This window comes from Nicotiana tabacum, chromosome 17, assembly GCF_000715075.1.
Source record: "Nicotiana tabacum cultivar K326 chromosome 17, ASM71507v2, whole genome shotgun sequence".
Lineage (NCBI taxonomy): Eukaryota > Viridiplantae > Streptophyta > Magnoliopsida > Solanales > Solanaceae > Nicotiana > Nicotiana tabacum.
The window spans coordinates 47,237,937-47,264,339 of record NC_134096.1 but is presented as its reverse complement, the minus strand read 5'-3'; the positions used below and the strand labels follow the sequence as shown (position 1 = coordinate 47,264,339).

The 26,403-nt window shown below is 36.3% G+C and overlaps 2 protein-coding genes across 3 annotated transcripts; both read right to left on the bottom strand.

The window, feature by feature from the left end:
• Positions 1 to 5,243: 5,243 nt before the first annotated feature.
• Positions 5,244 to 10,654, bottom strand: LOC107790111 (eukaryotic translation initiation factor 6-2). 2 transcript variants are annotated; one of them, XM_016612014.2, is made up of 9 exons: positions 10,613 to 10,654; positions 10,311 to 10,397; positions 9,536 to 9,586; positions 9,363 to 9,459; positions 8,910 to 8,995; positions 8,764 to 8,808; positions 6,730 to 6,860; positions 6,031 to 6,141; positions 5,244 to 5,703 (listed from the first exon to the last, which is right to left on the bottom strand). In XM_016612014.2, the coding sequence occupies exons 3-9, from the start codon at positions 9,543 to 9,545 to the stop codon at positions 5,446 to 5,448; spliced, it is 738 nt and encodes a 245-aa protein (XP_016467500.1). In that variant the 5' UTR covers positions 9,546 to 9,586; positions 10,311 to 10,397; positions 10,613 to 10,654; the 3' UTR covers positions 5,244 to 5,445. The 2 variants fall into 2 exon arrangements, with proteins under 2 accessions (XP_016467500.1, XP_075090350.1); XM_075234249.1 differs by lacking the exon at positions 10,613 to 10,654 and having other exon boundaries at positions 10,311 to 10,412.
• A 4,083-nt stretch (positions 10,655 to 14,737) lies between these two features.
• Positions 14,738 to 18,762, bottom strand: LOC107816461 (plant intracellular Ras-group-related LRR protein 4). The gene is made up of 4 exons (XM_016642183.2): positions 17,564 to 18,762; positions 16,264 to 17,177; positions 15,951 to 16,142; positions 14,738 to 15,159 (listed from the first exon to the last, which is right to left on the bottom strand). The coding sequence occupies exons 1-3, from the start codon at positions 18,216 to 18,218 to the stop codon at positions 15,996 to 15,998; spliced, it is 1,716 nt and encodes a 571-aa protein (XP_016497669.2). The 5' UTR covers positions 18,219 to 18,762; the 3' UTR covers positions 14,738 to 15,159; positions 15,951 to 15,995.
• Between the last annotated feature and the right edge of the window lie 7,641 nt (positions 18,763 to 26,403).

Here is a 26,403-nt window from a genome sequence, read left to right as displayed (position 1 = left end):
AAGAACCATTTGCCACTGAGGCGAGCGAGGATGAAGTGGAGGTCTTGCCCGAGGACGTCTCGCTCGGTAAAGAGTGGGTGATGAAGATGAATGCGGGGATGGACGCCGTGGAGATCTTTGGCCAACGTTTGGGGAACGTGGAAGGCACTCTTAGCGTTCTTGAGGGGCACACTCTTGAAGAGATTGAGAGTATCCGAAATGACTTGGAGGGACGTACACAGACCGAGATGGAACTAAGGCAAACCATCGCTGCTCTCATGGAGGCTTTAAGTACTATCGTTGCTATGAAGGCAAAGATAGAGTCACTCGAGGAGCATGTTAGTGTTGGCGTGGCCGAGGTAGCCAACAATATTGTGGTGACAAGGGAGGCCAAGATCGAGGCTCCTAAACCCCCTGTGTTCAAAGGTGTTCGTGATGCACAATAAGTGGAAAACTTCCTTTGGAACTTGGAGAACTACTTCAGGCACGGCAAAGCGAGGGACGACGAGGCCATGATAAACACTGCACTGTTGTACCTCTCAGAGACTGTCATGCTATGGTGGAGAAGGAAGATAGATGACGTGGATAAAGGTCTATGTACTATTAGCACATGGGATCAGTTCAAAGCGGAGTTCAAGCGACATTTCTTTCCAAACAATGTCTTGTACGAGGCAAGGCGCAAGCTTAGGGAATTGAAGCAAACATGGAGCATGCGTAACTATGTCAAAAAGTTCACTACCCTTGTGCTTCAAATCCCCAACCTTACCAATGATGACTTATTGTTCCACTTCATGGACGTGGCGAGAAACTAGTATTAAAAAATGCACGAAGTCCCTTAGCGAAAGACTTTACACTAGATAAAATAGCCATTTAATTATTTTTCTAATATTTAATAATAATAATTTAATTATTTTTTTTACATTCAAGAATAGCCATTTAGTTATTTTTTAATATTTAGGGCTTTAATTTTTTCATTCCTTCCAATTCTAGAATTTCTTCTTTGGGTTTAGGTGAAAATGAGCATTTTGAACTCCTTTCCGATTTAGGAATCTTTATATGGAAAAGACACAAGAGTGGTTTGCTCTAATGGTAAACACATTTCACTTCCAACCAAGAGGTTGTGAGTTCGAGTCATCCCAAGATCAAGGTGGGAGTTCTTGGAGGGAAGGAGCCGAGAGTCTATCGGAAACAGCCTCTCTACCCCAGAGTAAGGGTAAGGTCTGCGTACACACTACTCTCTCCAGACCCCACTAGTGAGATTATACTGGGTTGTTGTTGTTGTTGTTGTTGTTGTTGTATATGGAAAAAACACATTGAATCGAAGAAGTAAATTGTGAGGAATACAAGAAGAGATATTTTATGAAAAATAGAAGGAAGAGATATTTGACCAATTTTCAACAAATTTTTCTATAGAAAATCAACAAAATATTTTTTTTCTTTTTATACCGTTATTAAGATTTATTTATTAGCGCATTGAAATGCTATGCACAACTTACGCGTCCAATAGTAATATATATATATATATCCTTCTCCTTATCTATTTTAGGAACCAAATTTCGGCTCTCTTTTACCGTGTAATAAGTGTCTCTTCTTTTTAAAGTATATTTTCTTTTTTGACTCTTATTATGATTTTGATATAAGAAAATTGAAATGCAAAAGGTATGCATAACTTACGTCTTTAATTGAATGAGTTTATCTTGGTAAAAGTTAAAAAAAAATAGAAGACTATGTATGAAAAATATGTCTGATTCTCTAAGTGTACAATAGTATTTCCATTACCCTTTAATCAAATACACCTTCTCTAATATTTATGTACCAAAATATAAATACATATTCTAATAATATTAAATTATCATCTATTATTATGATTTCTTTAACCCAACATCAAATTTTAGAAATATTTCCAAACTAACATTTAAAAAGCACGTTAAGTACACATAGTTTAACAGTATTTAATAATTTTTTAAAAATTTATACTTATTGAATGGATACACGCGCAAAGTGTGTACCTTAAACTAGTATATCTATATCTATATTATTATAAAAAGACGAATGTTGCACGCTAAATGTTGAATGAGAAAAATATACTTGACATATTGATCGACTCTTTTAACCTTAAAAAATTAAATTAAGCTTCATTGCATCTAGGATAAAATAGTAACAATCGCTAATTGAATTCCTAATATTTATGGTCTTTGAATTAAGGCAAGTATGATTCAATTTGCATGGGATTCTAATACCAATCAAGTGTCCTACCTATTAGCGAAGACACACAAATCTCACGCCATTAAACCACTATATAAAGTGATATGAATTACATTTCTCTTGTAGTTTTACAAGGTGCAAGCTGTAACGATCTCTCCCCCAATTTGTACGAGACCAAAGAGGTAGTTTATGTAGTGTTATAACTAAACTTTATATTTGTTATGTCCTGTTATCTAAAACTTTCTTCCATTGATGATGCTAATTATACTTACTCGTAAGATTGTATTGTATTGTTGTTATTGTTGTTGATACTGCTAATCATAGTCCCTTGTCACTTTATTATTATTTTTATTTAACTAATTTTTGTTACAGTATTTGGGACTTTAAGAACTTCTTCAATTGTTCACGGCCAAAATAACTTTAACAATAAACATGCCGTATAGCAACGGAAAAATCAATCTCTAAATAAATAAACTTCCAAAGTTACAATTCATATGTATAATTACATAACCAACTTTTGTCTTCATAGAAGCAGTAATTTTTAATAAATTCACGCAATCAAACTGTTTTCGCAGAGAGTACTAGAATAAAAATTACTATAATCACAGAATGGAATGAAAGGTCAAAATAGTACATTGACCTCTTTATAATATAGTCTAAACTCTAAAGTAATAGACAGAAAGAAAAACTTAAAATTACTTCGGATGAAAAAACCAAGCTCTACAGGGCAACGATTTTGACGGGACTCTTTTTGTAGAGTCACTATTTTTCGTTCTCTTATTTATATTTAGGAGCAAATATTTGCCTTTCTTTATTTGTTATGTTCTTAGGAATGGAACAAAATTGATTCTTTCTTAAGAAGGTAATTTCCTCTTTTATTTGCATTACGAATAAGAATTCTCGGAATTGAAAATATTTGATTCCTTCGTTAAAAATATATTTTACTTTTTATTTGAGTTAGAAATTTTAGGGATGCTTTTAAAGCCTTTTTATTCAGTTTAGGTTAGGAATTTTAGGAATGTATTTTCTTACTTTAAACACAATTTAATTCCTTCTTGAAAAATGCTACTTTATTAAAAAAAACAATCTTCTGCGAGTTTGCCTTTAAATATCCAAGATTAATTTATCTTTTTATATAATTTTGTGCTACCTAAAATTTAATATTACTTGATCATTGCATGTTTTTAAAGTAAATAAATATATTAAATAAGATATGACCATATTACATATTTCTACACTATCAATAAATATAAATACTATCTAACTTGATTAAATTGATTATATATGCAAGGTTAGACGATGTTTGATTTTTTTCCCCATGTAATGACAGTGATTTTTTGCATTTAAAAGATTTTATTACTTTTTCCATATTAATTGCTTTACAACAAGCCATATATACATCTTTTATAGAAAATAATGCTTGTATTAGGGCAGGTTGTCTACATCATACCAGTTGAGGTGCGATCATTCTCTGGACCTTGCGTGAATGCGGGATACCTTATGCACTGAGCTACCCTTTAATTGATTAAATATTTACGTGCAACACACGTACATAGAGACTAGTTATATTAAAAGTACGAATGCTCTTAACGAAATGTCGTTCGCCTTTTTTACCCTTTAAAAATAAATTTAGCATTGGACATAATATAATAGTAATTTAATTATTTTCCTAATATTTAGGAATTTGAATTCAAGTAAAATATTACATATTAAAACCTTCCTTATTTAACATACTATGTATGGAATATAATATTTAAAACTTTAAAATTAATTAATTTTACCTAATAAAAACCTTTTCAAATGTGAACTATTACATGAAACCTTAAATCATTAACGTGGTGGTAAACAAAAGCACTTTTTTCAGCTGTATTTTGAATTCAAGTTTATGTGACATTCAAATATTCAATCAGATAATAAATAATTGGTTTTATTCGGTTGAATATTTCAATGATTCGTAGGCACAACAGTAGCACTTTGGTCCAAACTAGAATATGTTGAGCTTTGTCGTAAGTTTACTCATTCATATATTATTTATTTTACAAATTAAAATTAGAATCTATAGTTCATTATTCATTTTTTAGTATTCTTATGAAGGATACAAGGAAATCAAGGTTCAATAAATGTGTTTTTTTGCTTTAAATTTATCATTCATATTTTCTTTCAATTGTTTATGTTTATTTTATTAATTAAGTTGACGTGTATACATATGTTTGAGTACTATATATTTCTCTACAATTATGATGTTCGTCTAATTTTTTATAGTATAGGTGTTGTAGGATCAAATTAATATTAAGAAAAAGATTGGATGATGAGAAGAAAGACAACCCAAAAAAAAAAGTAGAGTTAGAATCAAGCAACCAAGAGTTGTGGTTTAATGGATTAATTATTTTACGTATACTGAATAAATGTAGAAAGACTTAATGAAAGTGAATAATCAAAATGATTGAATTATCTCACAATTGTTTGAACGACTTAATGATTGATAATAACAACAACGTTTTGAATTTATTAAATAAATATCATTTTGAGATGGTCATTTTGACAAGAGATATTGAGGCTATGAATCCCTCAACAATGACGATATTCATAATTCAAGAGGTCATATGGATAATACTCGATAGTTATTATGGGTATTTTACCAGTTTTGTCTAATTCATTTTCAACCCCTTCATATTTAATCCGACCTGTCCAATTGCCAGCTCTAGTTTAGATAAATGGAACTACAAACATTGATAAGTTTGCAGGTGGCAGTGGCCATCACTACAAATTTAGCGAGTCCGAGCTAGTAAGTTTTCACTCTTCAGACAAATTTTCTATCCAACGCAAGTAATGACACTAAGCGATCGTCTGATTACAGATTAATAATAAGAGAATTATCAAGGATTATTGCTAGTACATATTCTTATCTCTCACTGTCATATAAAATATTGTGTAAATACATGTCTAAATTATACCACCCGAAGTTAGTATCATAGCGTTCAATTTCCCCCTCTGTAAAACTTATGCAAAATCTAATACCAAGTACGAAGATTAAGTAGTTAGTTATTGCAAAAACCAAATGCTGTATACATAACGAAATTTTATAAGGAAATTAAACTCCACATCAAACATTATACACTTGAAAATTGGAAATCGCAATTAAGATTAACCATAAATCTGTGCTTTATCAAGACAGACCTTTTAACACAGGAAACACAAAATTAAAGCAGTAGGTCATACTGTCACACAACTCCGTAGTACATGCAACTTGAACCATATAACTCAAACGTAACTGTCGATCAATGACTTCCTCATCTCATCAACAATAGCACTAGGTTGAGCCTCTCTCAACTTGAATACGCTTTCAATAACGGACAACTCTGTAGCAGTAGTGTCTGAGCCACAAAAGGCAGTCCAGTCATTGACAGTCAATCCAGCACCTATCACTTCACTACCGCGGTTCACTGTTCCCGCAACAAGAGGAACCTGAAGGAGAGTTGAAAGTTCGTCCAAGTCTTCAATGGACGTATGAGGATGTACCTGCTCCAGCACGACGTTTTAGCAAAATGAGGCAACAAAACAACACATTTCTAGTTTAGCCCCCAGACCTGTAACAAGCAGCAGTCATCACATGGGCAAATACTACCAACACCCGATGTTTACACTAAACCAGATTAATTTATCATGGGTAAGCGACAAACTGAGGTGAGAATGCACATCAATTAAATATGACTTAATGATACAAGTGTATGTTAACACATGTTACTCATTCATTGGTGTATAAGCCGTGTATGTTCAAACGTCACCCATTCCCATTATTTAAGAATGTAAACTTTTTTGACAAGGCTTTAAAGAATGTATACTTACCAAGCCTCCCCTGTTTGAGAAAGAACAAAAGCTGCCAACAAGAATATTCCCTGCTATTGTCTGCCTAAAAACTTCCACACCAAGAACATCAGCAATCATCTCTTCAGTTTCCTGATAAAAATAACATTTGACAATCTTAGGTGACAGTACCCCATTAATCAATAATAATAAGAGTAAATGCAACAACTAAAGCTCTATGACAATAATGTAGTGAGTCTGCGTTGGTTGAGGTAAAACAATAGGATAGAAGAAGGAAAAGTAAAGGATGAGGGTTTAGGGCTAATATGAGGACGATAACACTTGATTAGGAGTAAATAAACAAGTACCTTTTTCCATAAACAAAGTTTAGCACAATATAAATAAGGCCAAGAAACTCTACAGATAGTGTAAACTGTACTGCAGTAATAGGACTATAATATGTAAGAAAATTCTCCTGTTGCACATTCATGAACATTGAAACAACACACTGATGCAGTATTACATGACGAGGATTAACTTGCTTAAACTCAAGAGAGTTGTTCAGTTCTCTACATAAAACAAACTATAGACAAGACGCCAACGAATGGATAACCACGTGCTTCCAAAAGATATAACGTTCACTTATGCCTTGTCATTTATAAACAGGGAGGGGAATAAATATCAGAGATCTATACAACATCATACCAATTTGTAGCGGAAAGTAGCCAACAGATTGATTACCTTGTCAAGGTCTGTATGCGTAAGAGCCACATGATCATTGCATGCTATGCAGTTCCCCAGGGCCGACAATCGCTCGTCAATGCGCTGAACCACAACTCCATCCGGCAGACTGTTCCTCAAGTGCTGAAGTTCTTCCAGCAGAAACATAAACAAAAAGGCAGAACCAAAGTCAAAGATGTGAGCAGAGTCAATTCAACTTTAGTGGGGGAAGCACTGTATATCACAAAACACTTCTGTCCCACTAATGAGCATGGGATAATCGAGTGATAATTAAACGCTGGTCTGTTGAAATTTCTTTTTACGCATTTTTATCTTTACTATTGTCGTTGATCAACTATTATTTAAAGGAATAATAATCACACGATCATCTTCCATCATACATCATTAGAAATGCTCGCACTACCTCCCAAGTAACTAAAACAGAAAGTGTTGCCTTTCCTGGTGAATCTAGCCAACTGTTACGATCCCAAAAACACTTGTTTCGTGCATCCTAGAACCACAGTAGGGGCAACTAGAAAGGGAATCCCAGAATGAGCTAATATGTAATTATTATCTAAGTTACCCCTTAGTGCGGGTATGGGGCACTTCGTCAGCAGTGGTTCGTTTAGCAAGCAGTCTTATTGCTAGAAAGCACACACAGCAAACAGTAGGAGAGTTCGAGTGTGAATAACAGGTCCTAAAAACTACTCCCAGAATGTACATTGATATGGATTCAAATAATGAAGTTAAAAATAACTTATCAAGGCAGTTTTTCTGATAGGCAACTTATCAGGGCAGTATTGTTTGCCCAAAGATAAGTTACAACTTACAACTCAAAGTAATAGCTAAATTGGTATCATTTGCACAAAGATGAGTTAAACACTGTTTAAACTGTTTGTAGTTAATATGATTTTTGCAGTCATCAAGGCCTACAGTGCTGTAGCCAAAACTTACTCTTATTGATCCGCTTAGAAATTGACTATAGCTCTTGTCGAAGGGGAGGAGCTCAAGCCTAGTGCAAGAGTTCAAGGCCTACAGTGCTGTAGCCAAAACTTCCTTAATACTCTTTTCCTTCCTAACCCGCATAATTGGATGTAACATGTGACATAATAAAATTTCTCAAAGGCTCAGTTTGGACAAAGTGATTCAAAACAAATCCATTTGCACAAATCACAATAAGTTGCAACTTTAATAGTTAAGACAGAAGCATATTTACCATATTTAATGGATTCATATTTCCTTCAATTTAGGTGGGTATCTGAAATCCTTTTTTTGATATAAAACTTTTACATATTGCAAGGTTAACATAGGCATCGATGATGATATGAGTTGAGCTTAAAGAAAGAAATGAGGATTCATATCGCCGATCCTAATTCTGTTTAGGACTGAGGCGTTGTTGTAGTTGTTGTTTAACATAGGCATCAAAGTTGTTATTAAATTCTCCAATTTGAAATCAGCTGATCCAAAATGACCCAAGTCCTCATCATAAACCCAAATGCAAGACAAATAAGTCAAGAAAAGTAGGTACATAAGATGAAAAAATATAGGTACTAAATACTAAAACATATGTAGGTGACATATGTGTAAGAGATGATTAAACCACAAGAAGAAGCTCCAGAAGTGGCAATCTAAGACATGCCATCATAACCAACAATGATACAACACACAAAGGCACCCAAAGGTGTTGCCTAATGCCTAGTGGTCAATGAAGTGGATGCGAACCTCTGAGACAAAGGTTCAAATCCCAGATGGGACAAAAACACAAAACACTAGCTGATTTCTTCCCATGTGCCTAAGCCTTGGTGGGTAGACTTACCCGTTACCTGTGCTAGCAGGATATGGCAGGTACCTAGTGGAATAATAATGGAGGTGTGCGTAAGCAAGCCCGGTCACCACCATTCCAAATAAAACATGGATTTCTATATTGGAATACTCGTCCAATTACAAATCTCTAACTCAAAGATTTACAAATGAAAAACTTGCTCAAATATATGGTTAATCACAGTATCGCGAGTAAGGAAGATGTATCTACAGCATGGTTGATTATATAATTACCTTGATCTGTAGTAGTGTGAGGCAAGAGAAGCCCATTTTTGTTTCCTGCACAAGATCAGAAAAGTGAGGAACTTAATTATTCCAATAAAGATCAGTTGGCAACAAGACCTTAAAGTTCCAAGATAGCTAGAGTTGTTGCCACGTACCAGCACAGAGTCTTCCAATTATCCTCGTTCCTCCAATGGAGGTTTTGATCACTGGGATGATGCCTGCTAACTCCGACTCAAACGTGCTGGAAAAAAATACAGATCACATCATTTTCACTGAGTTCAGAACCTGGAAACTAGATTAAAACATTGAGGTACAGCTTTTATTTTTGTGATAAAGACATAGGTCAATTTTTAAAGGTGCTAAATTGGGAAGAAGGAAAAATTCAGGAAGAGGGCACACAAATCCTTTCCCTTTTCCCACTTTCTTCATTGCCATTCTCCACACTCCTCACTTAAGTATATATTCAATCATTCTCTTGTTTCCGCTGTTTTCACTAGGAAATTCTGAAAGAGCAGCTCCAGTATTTTCTTTTTCAAATCTTTTAGTTTCAAACTACATAATTTTCCAATATTAAGCAACAGATGATTCGAAGAGCCAAAAAAAGGAACCTGTAGAAGTTCTCAGAACCCCCAATAGCTACCAAGCAATATGCATTGGTCAGCTTTGAGAAAACTCCAATTTCACATGAATTTTCAAACTGAAGCCCTGCAATCATATTAAAATCATTACAAAAATAACCTAATAAATAAATTATCCAATTGACAATCGACTAATTACTCACTAGTAGCCATTGCTAGCTGGAAAATACAGAATCGCTAGGAGATTAGAAGACCTGTCAATAGCCAAAATGACATACATATGTTAACAAAGAAAAAGAAAGATAGCTACACACAATTCTCCAATAATACATGCTATTCAATTAATCGACTATGCTGTGTTCAGCTTTATGAATCCTCTATAACCATTCCTGTGTATTTTACTAAAGTTAAAAATATTCAATATCAAGTTCTTTGATTGCTAATATGAACTATGCATACTTGATTAGATTAATTTGATCCCAACTTGCAATCTCAAACCAACTCTGGCAAAACCGACGTTTGGATAAATAAGAATCACAAACTCAATAGATATTAACGTGCCAAGACCTAAATAAATATTTCATCTTTGACCTCAATATTTTCTATGTTTTTTATTCATTCGAAAAGTAAGCACTTTTACTAATAACCAGACAACAAAATCATCTAATTAGGAATCAGAAAATCATCATATATTTACGTGCCTGCTAGGATGTAAATAAAAATTCATCTTTGAACTTAATCTTCTTTTCTTTTATTCATTCATTCGAAAAATAATTAATAACCAGTAATACTAATCACCACTCCAGACAACAAAAAATCATCACAATAAAGGAGATACTAGAAGAAAGCAAATTAATATGTTAAATACGTATGTAGTAGGAGCAGACACAAAACCCTAATCATAGTTCTTATACTACAACTAAAAAATCAGGATTAGGTTTTTGCGGCGTGATAAAGAGAGAAAGAAGGGAACTTTACAATTGGATTGCGCCGAACAGAGAGATATTTTGCAGGAGAACTCGGCGGCTGAAGAGAGGTTCGTAGCTGCCTGTGATTTTATTGGCACTGAAGAAATAGACACTTTATTTCAAGGTGGGCCGAAATTAATATCATCTAATAGAGTATTAAAAAGGTTTGGGCCTGGGCCCAAATGAAATAGAATGGAAAAACAAGAAAGATTTATCCTAAATAGCAACACAACCAGTTGCTTAAACTAAAAATAGCCGGAGTGTATATATATATATATATATATATTAGGAAAAATAAATAACGAATCTTACCTGCTATTTGTATGAAGATTCCAAAAAACAAACCAGTGACCCCAGCCTGATGGTATTTACCCGATGTCTGGTCTCTATATATGTGAAAATAATGTAATATTACTTGAAGCCCAAGTAATTCTTAGATTTCTTAATCAACTGAAATTTGCTTATCAAGAAAAGTGAGGCTAATTTTGTCAACCGCATGAGAGAACTTGCCGAGAAAGAGAAGCAGTGCAGCCTAAAAAGGTCTGATTAGTAAACTTCAATTTCAAAGTGAATATTGCACAACTAAAAAAACAAAAATATAGAGGATTGACTTAATAAAAAATCGCTAAAAGGGGATGCTTTAACAAAATGAACCAGTTTTGAACATAACCCCTCCTATTTTTCATATCCAAAGTTACTTTTTGGTAGTCGTACAGACTCATACTAAATTAATACTCTAATTAAATTGCACGTGGAGTTAATGCTCAAGTTTATGTCATAGAGCTTAAATTGCAGTAAAAAACTGTTTGTCACTAGCTATTTTTATATGTGACAACTGATCGTTTATATTGGACTTACAACATGCTTTTAGTTTAAATAATCAAAGTGAAAATCTCATCACAGGTCTTTTCCTCTTCTTGTTTACTAGTAGTCGTACCCACGCTATGCATGGTCGATATTAAAAAATATTAATAAAAATAAATTATAACCGGGCTTGTTTAAACATATTAGATCATATTGCTATAATAAATTTTAATTTTCATTTTATTTGTCAATACGATATAACCAATAATAAATCTCTATTAAATTAAAGAAAACTTATATAATCATCGAATAACTTTTTTATTATGTATTTTTTTTAATTATATTATCCAATCTTTAGTATTATTATTACATTATTAATAAAAAAAATTATTAGCATATTACTTTATTTAATATTTTTGTTTGCTACTCTCATTCTAATATAATAGAAGATATATATTTATTACTCTTGAAATATTTTTTTATTTTAAATTATTCTATTATTCTCAATAATATTGTCTGAATTTTAATGAATAAATATATTTTTTATTATAAAAAAGAAAAGAAAATGATTTTAAAAAATAAAGAAATTAACTAACATAAACCAACCTTCACCCACATTTGAGTAGTTAATTTTAGGTAGGTCAATTGCTTTGTGTCCCATTTTTTTCTTTTTTCTTTTAAAAATAAAAAGTGTACTTATCTGTTAAAATCCTAGTTCCACGTGAAAACTACCCACAAAGTTGCACTGAATTAATATGCTCGAGTTACTAGTAAGATGAAGGGAGGACCAAACAAAAATAAAATGAACGTACTTTTAATATGAAATATTTTCTAAGTTACTAAATATGTATCCAATTACCAAAAATTTAGTAGATATAATCAGTTTTTAATATTAATTGCATTAAAATTTTATTAAAAAGATAGCCAAAAGCTGCAAAAAATAAGTTAGTCCATATTTATCAATTACCAAAATTTTAGGAGATAAAATCAGTTACCACAATCTTAGGAGATATAATTTAATTTTTAATTTTATGGCATTAAAAATCAATTAAAAAGATAGCCAAAATCTATGGGGAAAAAAAGCTATCACATATGTATCAGTTGCCAAAATTAAAGGAGATATAATTAATTTTCACCTTTTTGCATTAAAATGTAGGAGATTATTTTTTTCCAAATAACTTTCTAATTCCTAGTTCTGTGGAGCAATCTCTTGAGCCGAATGGCTTATTATTAGGCTATCTCTTCGCTTAATGTGAATGCTTTTGCTTCTTTTTGACTATATTGATAAAATAACTGCCCAAAACATGTGGGAGTCCATTCATGTTAACTGAATTGGAGTAAAAAAAATAAATATTAAAATATATTAATTAAATTAAATTGTGATCGCGCTTGTTTGAACATATTAGATCGTATTGTTTTAATAAATTTTAATTGTCATCTTATTTGTCAATATGACATACCTAATAGTAAAATCTCTATTAAATTAAAGGAGACTTATATAGTCAACGAATAACTTTTTTATTCAGTATTTTTCTTTATTATATTATGCAATGTTTAGTGTTATTATATTGTTGATAGAAATTTTGATTAGCATATTACTACTGTTATAATAGAATATATATATATATATATATTCTCACAAGTGGGGTATGTGGAAGGTATTATATACACAAACTTTACTCCTACCTTATACAGATAGATAGACTGATTTCGATAGACACTCAACTTAGGTAAGCACAATATTAGCAGTAAAAATATAATAATAAAATGAACAAGCCATGGAAAGGAAACATAAGAAATATCTAGATATCAACAAATCGAAACAAAAGCAATATTAGGTAATAATATGAAACTAATATCGAGATATCAACAAATCGAAACAAAAGCAATATTAGGTAATAATATGAAACTAAGGATAAGCCATAATTAGAGTAATACTAAAGATAACGGTATGTAAGGAATATCCGCTATATAACCTACACTCAAATCTTCGACCTCCACAATCTCCTATTAATGGCCATGTCCTCACTAAGCTTAAGACACGCCATATCATGTTTAATTACATTTCTCTAATACTTCTTAGGCTTTCCTCTACCTCTCCTTATACCCCCATGCGTAATCTCTTTACCGGGGCATCTCCTATGGCCATACCATCTCAGCCTCACTTCCCACAACTTATCCTCCACGGGGGCTACCCCCAACTTGTCCGAAATATCTCCATTTCTGATCCTATCTCTCGTAGTATGTCCACACATCTACCTCAACATCTTCATTCCTATTACTTTCAACTTCTGAACATGAGATTTCTTAACTGACCAACACCCCGCCTCATACAACATAGTCTAACCTCCATTGTGTATATCTTACCTTTAAGTCTTGGTGGCACCTTTTTCTTACATCAATATGATAAAAAATTTATATGTTAAAATATTGGTCAAAGTTCATGCAATTTTACTTTCGAGAAGCGAAATGTAGTATCTTTGTAATAAAATTATTATATCACCGAATGACTGTACCAGCACTCCATTTTGGACTAATGCAAAGTTTAAATGTTAATTTATATTATCATTTCGAACAAAAAAGATCTGTCTTGTATGGAAATTCCACTTCCTCCAGCAAATTACCTGCTTCAGTTGGAGCCTTGCCCAGATGATCCTCCCCAGTTAGTTCCTAGTGTGGTCCATCCATTTATCAACAGCGGTCTTAGTACCTTTCTTTCTTTATATGTAGAAAAAACAAGTCTACGTAGACAATGGAATTAAGATCGCATTCTTGTTTTAGTTTGTGTTAAGATGATACACACATTCAGAGTTGGGATCCACCTTGACAGTGTAGTTCACACAGGGACAAAAGTTGGTAGGGTTTAGTGTTTGAGATTCTACTGATTCGTTCTCTGAATTGATCTTCACACAAAAATATATACAATCCATTTAATTTGTAGCAATATATTAGTCATGTCGTTGAAGTTTTGGGTTAATTCTTCAATTATTTTTGCACCACTGAAGTTGTAGTAGAAGACATCTACATTAATAACTGTCCACCTCAAATCTAACTACCCACAGCTTTAAACACACGCCTTAGGCTCTAAAGCTTGTTATTTTATATACCCACTAGTTCTCTTAATATATGATTTGTCGAGAGAGTGTTACATATCGAATCAATAGTAATGTATTAGGAGTATTTTTTAATCCATCACATTGTATCTTAATTATCGTTGTTGCCTGTTGCTGGCACCAGCCTTAATAGGAGCTTTGACAAATTCCGTAGGTTCTGCCGTTCTAGCTAGCTGATGTAGTGATGTTTTTTTTCCTCATTATATTGGACGATCATTTCTGCTGCTGCCCACGAATTTATACAAGGATCTGCCTCTCTTCTCGCATCTCACTGTATTTTTTGGTATAGGGGTTTTGCCCCATTGCTGTAATATTTGTTGCTTTGCTTTACGTCTCTCTTAAAAAGTTCCACTGATATTGTAATTCAGTCATGGTAAAAAGCTGTAATTATTGGATTAGTTTAATCTCTCTTTCTCTAAAAGCATCATTGTAAGGTCTAACCAATATAATGACATTTACCGAACAGAGTAATGGCAATTGATTAGTCTGAGCTCTGAGATTCCCAACTGGATAATGACAATTGATAGATAAACAATACTATAATTTTATAATAATACAATAATGATGATCATAATGAATCAGAGGTAAACTCATAATCATTAACATTGAGGCAAGTGGACAACGGATATTTCTCCCTCTTCATTTCCCAGTGAGATCGATTTTTACCACTGATTTTAGAACATAAACGTAAAATTACAGATAGTCGGTAGATACAACAAAGAGGATCGGATCCCTAACTTGTTTGGGACTGTTGATGTTGCAGATACAACAACGAGGATGAAAGATTTACAGGAAATGAAACTAAAGGGAAAAAGAAACATGTGGTAATTAAAGATTAGAGCCATATCTGGAACAACCCAAAAAACTGATGATTTTGTTGGCAATCGAGGATTTCAAGAAGAATGGCAGCTCTCTTCCAGCCCAATCACAGCTCAATTTTCCCTGTATGACGGATAACAAAGCATGTGAGGGGTTCCCTTACAACCCAACATTTTATTATTGTAATTAACGCAGCAACATGTCTCGTGCACTATGTACATTTATTAGCTGAGGAAATCAAAGGACAAGAATTGAGAATAATTAATGGACAGAAAATGTGTATCTATGTAAGACATAGGAACTATCCACGGAAACTGCTGGATCAGTGCCACGAAAACTGTGATCTAAGAATCACCAGCTGGTTACTGAATTCTTTTTTTTATTTATAACGGTGGTGTCCGGATCAACTGACGTGCACCTCGACTAATTCATCGAGTACCAGCTACCTCTCACCAATAAAGGTATCGGATAACTCTATCCACCAAGGCTTAGACAGTTGGGAAGAAATAACCTAGTGCATTAGTCTTCATTGAGATTTAAACCTGAGACCTCATGGTTATCCACCTACTTTATTGACCACTAGGCTACACCCTTAGGTGCAAGCTGGTTACTGAATACTTCCTCTTGCCCATATTATCTGTCTCATAAAACTTTTGCACACCCCTTAAGAAAAACATTTAAAATAGCTTCTACCATAAATTTTTTATCTAAATTATCTTTTATCTCTCCTTAAACGTAACTAACACTACACTAACCGGAACAATAAGGGTAGATTTGAAAAAAAGAATGTAATAAATGAATTCTTGTTTTTATAAAACATCAAATATTTTAAGACAAGTGTTTGCTAAAACAACAAATATTTGGAAGCAGAGGTAGCATCAAATAGAGAGTTGCAAGGAGGAGAAATAACATACCAGATAAATCCAGGGTCAAAAGTTTTTTAGCCAAGCAGCAGTACATCATGCTTGGACATAGTCCATACCGTTGCGCTTACGTTTGTTGGACCTTGAAAAGAAGCATATCTGAGCCCACGATTTCTTCTGCTTAACTGGCTGTGGTTTCACATCCCTCTTGTCAACAATATCAGCCATATACTGCACAACAGCCTGAGGAGCAAAACAAAATTACCGAGCCATCTATCAAAACTAATTGAAATAATTAGTTCCAAAAAGAACACTAATTAAAATCCAGAGAGCATAATAATAGTATAAAATAAAATTTAAACACCTGTGCTCCCATCTCAACAATGTTTCCTGGTGGCACTTCCAAAGGATTTCCTTCTGTTTTTAGGATGCGTAAATGAGAAAGCATCCTGAACGAATCTGGAAGAATTCGTATCTGGTTGTTACTCATATCCAACTCCTCGAGCATCTCAAGGTTTCCTATGGACCTAGGGAGTGATTGCATGTCTGCAAAATTGTTGCTAATGTTCAGCTTTACCAGTGTGGTGGCAAAGCACAAGCTCTCAGGCACTGACTCAAGTTCATTGAAACTAACATTGAGCTCTTTCAAACTTGTTAAGGATGCCATAGTAGTAGGCAACTGCCTGATGTTATTGTATCGCACGGACAGAATCTCCAAAGAACCCATTCGTCCCACAGCTTCAGGAAGGGCTTTAAGTCGGTTATAGTCAGCTCGAAGCTCCTTGAGCGAAGTACATTGACCAATAGAGTGAGGAAGCTCCTCAAGATCATTAGTCTCGACGATCAATTTTCTGAGACTGACAAGAGATCCCACTGTCTCTGGCAGCACCGACAGCATGTTAGAGCTCAGATCAAGTTCCTGAAGGTGAGCTAACTTCACAAAAGTTGACGGCAATGACTTCAGGTTGTTTCCATTTAGGTCAAGAAAGACCAAGTTAAGCAGATCTCCTATCAAATCGGGCAGCTCAACAATTCTATTTCCATGGAAATCTAGTTTTTGCAACGATGAAAGACCTCCTATCGTAGTTGGGAGAACAGCAATTCGATTCTCAGAGAAATCCAAAGCCACCAAATTTGATAGCTTCCCTAGAGAATCTGGAACCCATTCTACTTGGTCCGATAATTTTCTTCGAAGAATAAGCTCCTTAGTTCCTTTTTTGGCAGATACTTCTATCAAACTAGCAAGCTTTATCAAGCTCATTTTTTCACCATCTTGACCTACAGACAAAGTGCTCCTCGATCAAACTAAGAATTTCGAATCAACAGAACCAAAACAACTACAGACATAATTTTTACATTCTAGGCAACAAAATTCTTCATCAATTAACCTAAGATTTCATGCACAGTCCTAACAGGGGCGGATGCATATTGAAGTTATGGATTCACGCAAACCCAATAGTTTTGCCTAAGATTGTGTTAAAAATCCACTAAATAAGTACAAAAAGTAGATTCTGAACCCAGTAAATCAAAAAGGTTGTGGTAAAATTTCAAACTCGAACCGTAAAGTTGAGTCCCAACACACATACACATACTGACACACACACAAAAAAAAATGATAGGAGCCTTAAAGGCAAAATATGGTGCAGGAAATAGATTAAACTCACCAGTACTGGGCTTCAAACTGGAATCAACAATCTGGGGCGCTGAAGAAGCGTTCCCAGATTGAACCCCAAAGCTAATTCCATCCAACTGAAATGTGGTTTTCACCTTCTTCAAGTAACTATCATCTTTCGTAACCAATTCAGACACTTTAGCAGGCTCTTTCTCGCTATAAAAGCTCGACGAAGACGTCGTAGTAGTGGTCGTTGCAGTCGCCGGAGAACTGAAGCTGCTGCCAGAGAAGGACGACGAATTCGCCAAAGACAAACCACTCGAATTCCTCGAAGAAGCTGAAGATGTATTATTAGCTTGAGAATTCGATGACAAACATTTCGAAGCTCTCTGTATCAATTCGTCGAACAGGTAGTGTGCATTCTCGAGATCTAAAAGTTTTACTGCTTCTCTCTTCTGTTCTCTACTCTGAAAATCAACTAAATTCCTCTGCATCTCTTGCAGTATTTTGAACAGTTCTTCTGGAACATCTTTTCGTTTGTTTTGTTTAGCAATAATTTCCATCCTCGTTTGTTCCTCTTTCTCCACGTTTTTTATTAACGCTTTTGCTGCTTCTACTTCATCAATCCCTGGCCTTATTGGTAGAGATTTGTTAATTTTCATGAGCTCTTCCACTACCTCGTCAATCGACATTGTTAAGGATCCCATTTCTACACAGAATGTAAAAAAGCAGCTACACACAGAAACGCCTACAGTTACCAAAAGTAAACAGAACAAAGACAATTTTGCTTTCTCAAATCAACTACAGATCAAGTAACGTAAAAAGAAATTGAGAAAGCCATTATTGAGTTTTCCTTCTAATGAAGTTTCTAGAAGCGCCAATCAGTGTTGACAAGAATACTACAAACATTAATCACATACAAAATTAGGAAACAAAAGCTTATTTTTCGTGTTTTATATATACAGTTAAAAGAATCGACTGTTTAGAAACACGCAAAGAACACGCATCGAAAAAGGCAAACCCCACTTGGGAACAGAGCTCACTCACACTATTCAATGGTTTTTTTTTTAACAATGTGTATGAATTATGAAGAGGAAATGGAGTGAAGAAGAAGAGTTTTGTGAGAGAAAAAAAAATGGACAGTTTGGTTTGATGGAAAATCCAAGTATATATCAGGTTTGAGGGATGCATATTTATTTATAGTTTTATACAGATAAACAATAATATCACTGCCGATGGTTTTGTTGATGCATTATTAGCTTATAGCACTGAAGAATGAATTTATGATATATAATTAAGATTTAATAGTTTGATTGAAAAACAAGAATATACCACTGCCGTTGGCTGTTGCCTGTTGCTAATGGTTTTTAATGAGTAATTAACACTCCCTCCGTCCCAATTACAATTCATGTGATTTTGTTTAACTATCAGCAGACGTTCAGAAAAAAAGAATATTATGATGTTTATGTGTTATATTATTTGCGTGACTATAAATATTCTAATTAAGTATAAAATTAACAGTTTAAAGTTAATGTTTACCCGAAAAACGGATAGAGTTAAATTTGTACGTAGTTCTAAGGGTACGTGGTTTAAATTGACACAAATCGTAAAAGTAAGTAGAAATATCGAATATTGACGGTAAAAAATGAAATACAAACCAAGTTGAATGGAGAATGATTTACGAATAAGCTAGATGAATCAATGTATAAAATTCAAAAGGATAATTTTTTAAAATGAGAGTGTCTCTATAGTATCTGAGTTATATTGTATGAATGCCTTGATGATCCATCCTTACAGAAATAATAGTCATCCTTCTTATAGTGGAGTGATTCTACTTTAGATATAATTAAAAATATATAGTGGGGAACCCATGATAGATTAGTTTTTCCCTGATTCACGCCAAGATTCTCTCCCTTAGTGCGACTGTAACGGCTCTTGTCATTTGGCTCGATTTTGATCGGCCTCGATATTGACTTGAGCTCGATATTGACTCGGGGCCCAGTATTGACTTGGGCTCGATATTGGTCGGTCTCTGACTCTTAAACTCGATAACTCCGCTTCACATCATAGCTCGATATTGGCTCGAGCTCGACAATGGCTCCGAGCTCGGAATTCGATTGGTTCCTAAAATATGAGCTCGGTGACCTGGCTTCAGATCTCATCATGATATTACGAAGACGCTCCTCGGTCCACTATGTTCCAATCTTGACTAATCATACGAAGGTCGAAACCGGTTTGACTGTATACAGATAGTCCCCTAGTTTCTCGGGAAGGATGTGGCGAGAAACGACATGATTTTTCAACGGCTTGACTAGATATACACTGACGTTTGCATCGAATTCGACCATGACGTACATGATAGATGTCCCGTCGGTTCAGTTACCAAAGCATTAAATGCGTGTCAGACGACGGTCGGCCACTGCTGATATTGAACCGTCATTGCTCAATCTATAAATAGCTCCTCTCTTCACTATTTTTCACTTTCAGATCTTCAAATCTTCTAAGTTTCTTTTCGCATCTTCTGAGTTTTTCGTCTGTAAATTTGTGATTTTCACTGCAAATTCCTTTTCTAAACACCAAATACTTCCGATCTTCGTCCACAGAATTATAGATGGCAAAAATGTCTAAAACCATTCCGCAAAAAGAGGATGCTTCTTCATCTCGACCCGCCGGTGGCGAAGATGTGGAGGAACCTCGCTCTGAGGAATTCGTTCCGGTGGGGTGTTCAACTGTAGGTGATTTTAAAATTGAAAAGCCTTCTCCAGTATCGGACCGATGTGAGCCGATGTCGAGGTACCAGTGTTCGATTACCGAGAAAGTTCTCGAGAAAGTCATACAAGAATGCAATTGGGATAATAAGCTCGTAGTAATCCCATCGCCTGACGAATCCATTACTACTCACGTGGAAGGGTTCTTAAGTATTTACACTTATCCTTTCACGTTGGGTCCTTTAGATCCCGTCATCGTCGCCTTTTGCAAAAGGTACGATATGACCCTTGGCCAGATCCATCCTTCCTTTGGAGGATAGTGATTTTTCTCCGATTTTTCTCGAGCAAGATCGAGGGGCATATCTTCACCATCGATCACCTTATGCGCCTTTATAGTCCCCGACTTTACCAAGGAGGGTTAATCAAGCTTGCTCGCCGAGCATCCAAAGCGCCGTTCTCGAGTATTGATGAGACTCGCGATCGAGGTTGGATGGGCCGTTTTGTCCGAATCAAAACCTCGGACCTGATCCCTGCCGATGACTTGTTGTTTCCTGAGAAATGGAACACGAACTGTGAGTAAACGTTTCCCTTTGTTCATTTTAATTTTGTGACTACCTTTCATTTTGTTGATCCATTTTTCTTTTCTTGTCACAGTCGTAGCTCGGATGCCGGAATCGATTCCGGATCTTAAACAATGGGTTGAAGGTCTGGTGCTGCAAAGACCGTACTCCGAGCGTGCTTGGGTCGAATTATCAAAGGGTCGATGGGAGGCCCATAGTCATGGTAAGTCTCTTTCTCGATTCGTCTATTATTTGTTCTTCTTTATTTGCTTATTCCTTTTTTTAGGACTTGGGAAGGATGTAGCCATGAGGACCCCATCTGGTGATGAAGAGGTTCCTGCCCTGAAGCAGGTTAAAGAAAGGAAGAGAAAAGATGTACCGAGCTCCCCGAGCTTGGAAAAGAAAACACCGGCTAAGAGATCTCGCAAGCCAAAAGGGGGCTCCGGTGTCATGCCTTCGGAAGTAATCTGCCGATTAAGGTATGAGCCCAAAGGAGGAGAAGGGGATTTAGCATGTGTACGGGCTAATGTTGTGATTCAACATTCTTCCGAATTGGCGGAAGCAAATCAGGGAATCCTGGCCGTAATCCCAGAACAAGAAAAAACCGAGATTATTCCTTCTCTAGCTAAGATGATTGAAGGGGAGACCAAGGGTAGGACTTCTCGGGCAGTAGAAGATATTTCGAGGGATGAGCTCGGGATAGTTGATATTAGTGGATCCCCTCAAATTTTGGATGCCATGATCCGAGAGGCCAACATGTTGGAAGGTCGGTCCTACGAGGGCATTCAAAAGTCAACCGATATCCACGATTTTCTGGATGGGCTTGGGTCAGCTGCCTCGGAGGAGGTTACTGGTTTTGGTGGAATGTCGATACCAAAGAAATCATCATGGTCGGGTCCTGCCGAGCCTTCATCGGTTCACAAACTGGTGGACCGATTCCCAGCCCCGAGTGTCGATCCCGACCGTAGGAGGAAGATAGTGCTCTCCGTGCCTGAGGATACCCGAATTATTTCTCCCCCCGTGGGGATTGCCAGTTACCTTCGGTCTTTGGTGACCGAAGAGGATCAATTAGTGATGAATGCGGTGGGGCCCGCCTGTCTTTTCAACGAGGCCCAACATGTTTTGAATCGGGTAACTCTGATGGAATCTTTATTGTTTCTTTTATACTTAGAATTGTAGGTAATTCTAACATTTTTCCTTCTGTTTGTAGGCTTCGGTGTTGCATCACGAGGCCTTCCTCCGAATTCGAGATGAGCACGATGCTGAGATTCGGAGCCTCACTGAGAAGAGTGACTCTTACAAGCTCCTTAGTGAAAAACTTCGAGCAGATTTGACAGCAGCTCGGGAAGAGCATGAGGAGATGGCTGAGTAGGTATTCCAAATTTTTCATGATAGTAAAGATGAAAAAGAGATAACCACTAACGATCTGATTCTGCAGGTTCGGCAGAGGATCGAGCAGATCAGACGGCTTAACTCACATGTAGATGGGCTACTGGCCGAGACAGAATAATTTAAAAAGAGTATGGATATCCTTGCCTCGAAAAAGGAAGTCGTTCAAGCTCAGTTGGAGTTGTCTGATGCCCAACTTCGATCTACAAAAGAAAATGCCTCGGGGCTGATTGAGAAGATGAAAGAGCTTCAGCATCGGTTGGATTTGGCCATTGCTAATAAAGCAAGCTTGGCTAATGAACTTGAAGTGGCCAAATCTGAGGTGATCGAGGCCAATAAAAGAGCTGATGCTAAAGTTGTAACGACCCAACCAGTAGTTTTGACTTTTAGAACCCCGTTCCCCTAAATAAAACTTCTCGTAGGTGCTTGTAATGATTTATGACTTGCGGGGATGGTTGGTTCGGGATTTGGAAGTGTTTGGGGTGAAACTGGAACACTTGGTTCCTTAAGTTGGCCTTAAAGTGCTAAGTTTGTCTTCGGTCAACATTTTGAGAAAACGACCCCGGAATAGAATTTTGATGATTCCAACAGCTCCGTATGGTGATTTTGGACTTAGTAGCGTGTTCGGAATTTTATTTGGAAGTTCGTAGTTAAATTAGGCATGAAATGGCTAAAAACAGGAATTTAAGTTTGGAAGTTTGACCGATGAGTTGACTTTTTGATACCGGAGTCGGAATCCAGTTCCGAAAATTTTAATAGCTCCGTTATATAATTTATGACTTGTGTGTAAAATTTGAGGTCAATCGGAGTTGATTTGATAGGTTCCGACATTGAATGTAGAAGTTGAAAACTCTTAGTTTCGTTAAGCTTGAATTGGGATATGATTCATGATTTTAGCGTCTTTGGTGACCGAAGAGGATCAATTAGTGATGAATGCGGTGGGGCCCGCCTGTCTTTTCAACGAGGCCCAACATGTTTTGAATCGGGTAACTCTGATGGAATCTTTATTGTTTCTTTTATACTTAGAATTGTAGGTAATTCTAACATTTTTCCTTCTGTTTGTAGGCTTCGGTGTTGCATCACGAGGCCTTCCTCCGAATTCGAGATGAGCACGATGCTGAGATTCGGAGCCTCACTGAGAAGAGTGACTCTTACAAGCTCCTTAGTGAAAAACTTCGAGCAGATTTGACAGCAGCTCGGGAAGAGCATGAGGAGATGGCTGAGTAGGTATTCCAAATTTTTCATGATAGTAAAGATGAAAAAGAGATAACCACTAACGATCTGATTCTGCAGGTTCGGCAGAGGATCGAGCAGATCAGACGGCTTAACTCACATGTAGATGGGCTACTGGCCGAGACAGAATAATTTAAAAAGAGTATGGATATCCTTGCCTCGAAAAAGGAAGTCGTTCAAGCTCAGTTGGAGTTGTCTGATGCCCAACTTCGATCTACAAAAGAAAATGCCTCGGGGCTGATTGAGAAGATGAAAGAGCTTCAGCATCGGTTGGATTTGGCCATTGCTAATAAAGCAAGCTTGGCTAATGAACTTGAAGTGGCCAAATCTGAGGTGATCGAGGCCAATAAAAGAGCTGATGCTAAAGTTGTAACGACCCAACCAGTAGTTTTGACTTTTAGAACCCCGTTCCCCTAAATAAAACTTCTCGTAGGTGCTTGTAATGATTTATGACTTGCGGGGATGGTTGGTTCGGGATTTGGAAGTGTTTGGGGTGAAACTGGAACACTTGGTTCCTTAAGTTGGCCTTAAAGTGCTAAGTTTGTCTTCGGTCAACATTTTGAGAAAACGACCCCGGAATAGAATTTTGATGATTCCAACAGCTCCGTATGGTGATTTTGGACTTAGTAGCGTGTTCGGAATTTTATTTGGAAGTTCGTAGTTAAATTAGGCATGAAATGGCTAAAAACAGGAATTTAAGTTTGGAAGTTTGACCGATGAGTTGACTTTTTGATACCGGAGTCGGAATCCAGTTCCGAAAATTTAATAGCTCCGTTATATAATTTATGACTTGTGTGTAAAATTTGAGGTCAATCGGAGTTGATTTGATAGGTTCCGACATTGAATGTAGAAGTTGAAAACTCTTAGTTTCGTTAAGCTTGAATTGGGATATGATTCATGATTTTAGCGTCTTTGGTGACCGAAGAGGATCAATTAGTGATGAATGCGGTGGGGCCCGCCTGTCTTTTCAACGAGGCCCAACATGTTTTGAATCGGGTAACTCTGATGGAATCTTTATTGTTTCTTTTATACTTAGAATTGTAGGTAATTCTAACATTTTTCCTTCTGTTTGTAGGCTTCGGTGTTGCATCACGAGGCCTTCCTCCGAATTCGAGATGAGCACGATGCTGAGATTCGGAGCCTCACTGAGAAGAGTGACTCTTACAAGCTCCTTAGTGAAAAACTTCGAGCAGATTTGACAGCAGCTCGGGAAGAGCATGAGGAGATGGCTGAGTAGGTATTCCAAATTTTTCATGATAGTAAAGATGAAAAAGAGATAACCACTAACGATCTGATTCTGCAGGTTCGGCAGAGGATCGAGCAGATCAGACGGCTTAACTCACATGTAGATGGGCTACTGGCCGAGACAGAATAATTTAAAAAGAGTATGGATATCCTTGCCTCGAAAAAGGAAGTCGTTCAAGCTCAGTTGGAGTTGTCTGATGCCCAACTTCGATCTACAAAAGAAAATGCCTCGGGGCTGATTGAGAAGATGAAAGAGCTTCAGCATCGGTTGGATTTGGCCATTGCTAATAAAGCAAGCTTGGCTAATGAACTTGAAGTGGCCAAATCTGAGGTGATCGAGGCCAATAAAAGAGCTGATGCTAAAGTTGTAACGACCCAACCAGTAGTTTTGACTTTTAGAACCCCGTTCCCCTAAATAAAACTTCTCGTAGGTGCTTGTAATGATTTATGACTTGCGGGGATGGTTGGTTCGGGATTTGGAAGTGTTTGGGGTGAAACTGGAACACTTGGTTCCTTAAGTTGGCCTTAAAGTGCTAAGTTTGTCTTCGGTCAACATTTTGAGAAAACGACCCCGGAATAGAATTTTGATGATTCCAACAGCTCCGTATGGTGATTTTGGACTTAGTAGCGTGTTCGGAATTTTATTTGGAAGTTCGTAGTTAAATTAGGCATGAAATGGCTAAAAACAGGAATTTAAGTTTGGAAGTTTGACCGATGAGTTGACTTTTTGATACCGGAGTCGGAATCCAGTTCCGAAAATTTTAATAGCTCCGTTATATAATTTATGACTTGTGTGTAAAATTTGAGGTCAATCGGAGTTGATTTGATAGGTTCCGACATTGAATGTAGAAGTTGAAAACTCTTAGTTTCGTTAAGCTTGAATTGGGATATGATTCATGATTTTAGCGTCTTTGGTGACCGAAGAGGATCAATTAGTGATGAATGCGGTGGGGCCCGCCTGTCTTTTCAACGAGGCCCAACATGTTTTGAATCGGGTAACTCTGATGGAATCTTTATTGTTTCTTTTATACTTAGAATTGTAGGTAATTCTAACATTTTTCCTTCTGTTTGTAGGCTTCGGTGTTGCATCACGAGGCCTTCCTCCGAATTCGAGATGAGCACGATGCTGAGATTCGGAGCCTCACTGAGAAGAGTGACTCTTACAAGCTCCTTAGTGAAAAACTTCGAGCAGATTTGACAGCAGCTCGGGAAGAGCATGAGGAGATGGCTGAGTAGGTATTCCAAATTTTTCATGATAGTAAAGATGAAAAAGAGATAACCACTAACGATCTGATTCTGCAGGTTCGGCAGAGGATCGAGCAGATCAGACGGCTTAACTCACATGTAGATGGGCTACTGGCCGAGACAGAATAATTTAAAAAGAGTATGGATATCCTTGCCTCGAAAAAGGAAGTCGTTCAAGCTCAGTTGGAGTTGTCTGATGCCCAACTTCGATCTACAAAAGAAAATGCCTCGGGGCTGATTGAGAAGATGAAAGAGCTTCAGCATCGGTTGGATTTGGCCATTGCTAATAAAGCAAGCTTGGCTAATGAACTTGAAGTGGCCAAATCTGAGGTGATCGAGGCCAATAAAAGAGCTGATGCTAAAGTTGTAACGACCCAACCAGTAGTTTTGACTTTTAGAACCCCGTTCCCCTAAATAAAACTTCTCGTAGGTGCTTGTAATGATTTATGACTTGCGGGGATGGTTGGTTCGGGATTTGGAAGTGTTTGGGGTGAAACTGGAACACTTGGTTC

Bases quoted from the DNA above. Each gene is read 5' to 3' on its own strand.
- LOC107816461 (XM_016642183.2), bottom strand. From the start codon at position 18,218: ATGGGATCCTTAACAATGTCGATTGACGAGGTAGTGGAAGAGCTCATG. The intron at 17,178-17,563 runs GTGAGTTTAATC...CTTTGTCTGTAG, and splicing joins CAGTTTGAAGCCCAGTACTG to GTCAAGATGGTGAAAAAATG. The intron at 16,143-16,263 runs GTGTTTAAATTT...TTTGCTCCTCAG, and splicing joins TTGTTGAGATGGGAGCACAG to GCTGTTGTGCAGTATATGGC.
- LOC107790111 (XM_016612014.2), bottom strand. The intron at 6,142-6,729 runs GTAATCAATCTG...TATTTTTATCAG, and splicing joins CGCATACAGACCTTGACAAG to GAAACTGAAGAGATGATTGC. The intron at 5,704-6,030 runs GTAAGTATACAT...GTGCTGGAGCAG, and splicing joins TCTCAAACAGGGGAGGCTTG to GTACATCCTCATACGTCCAT.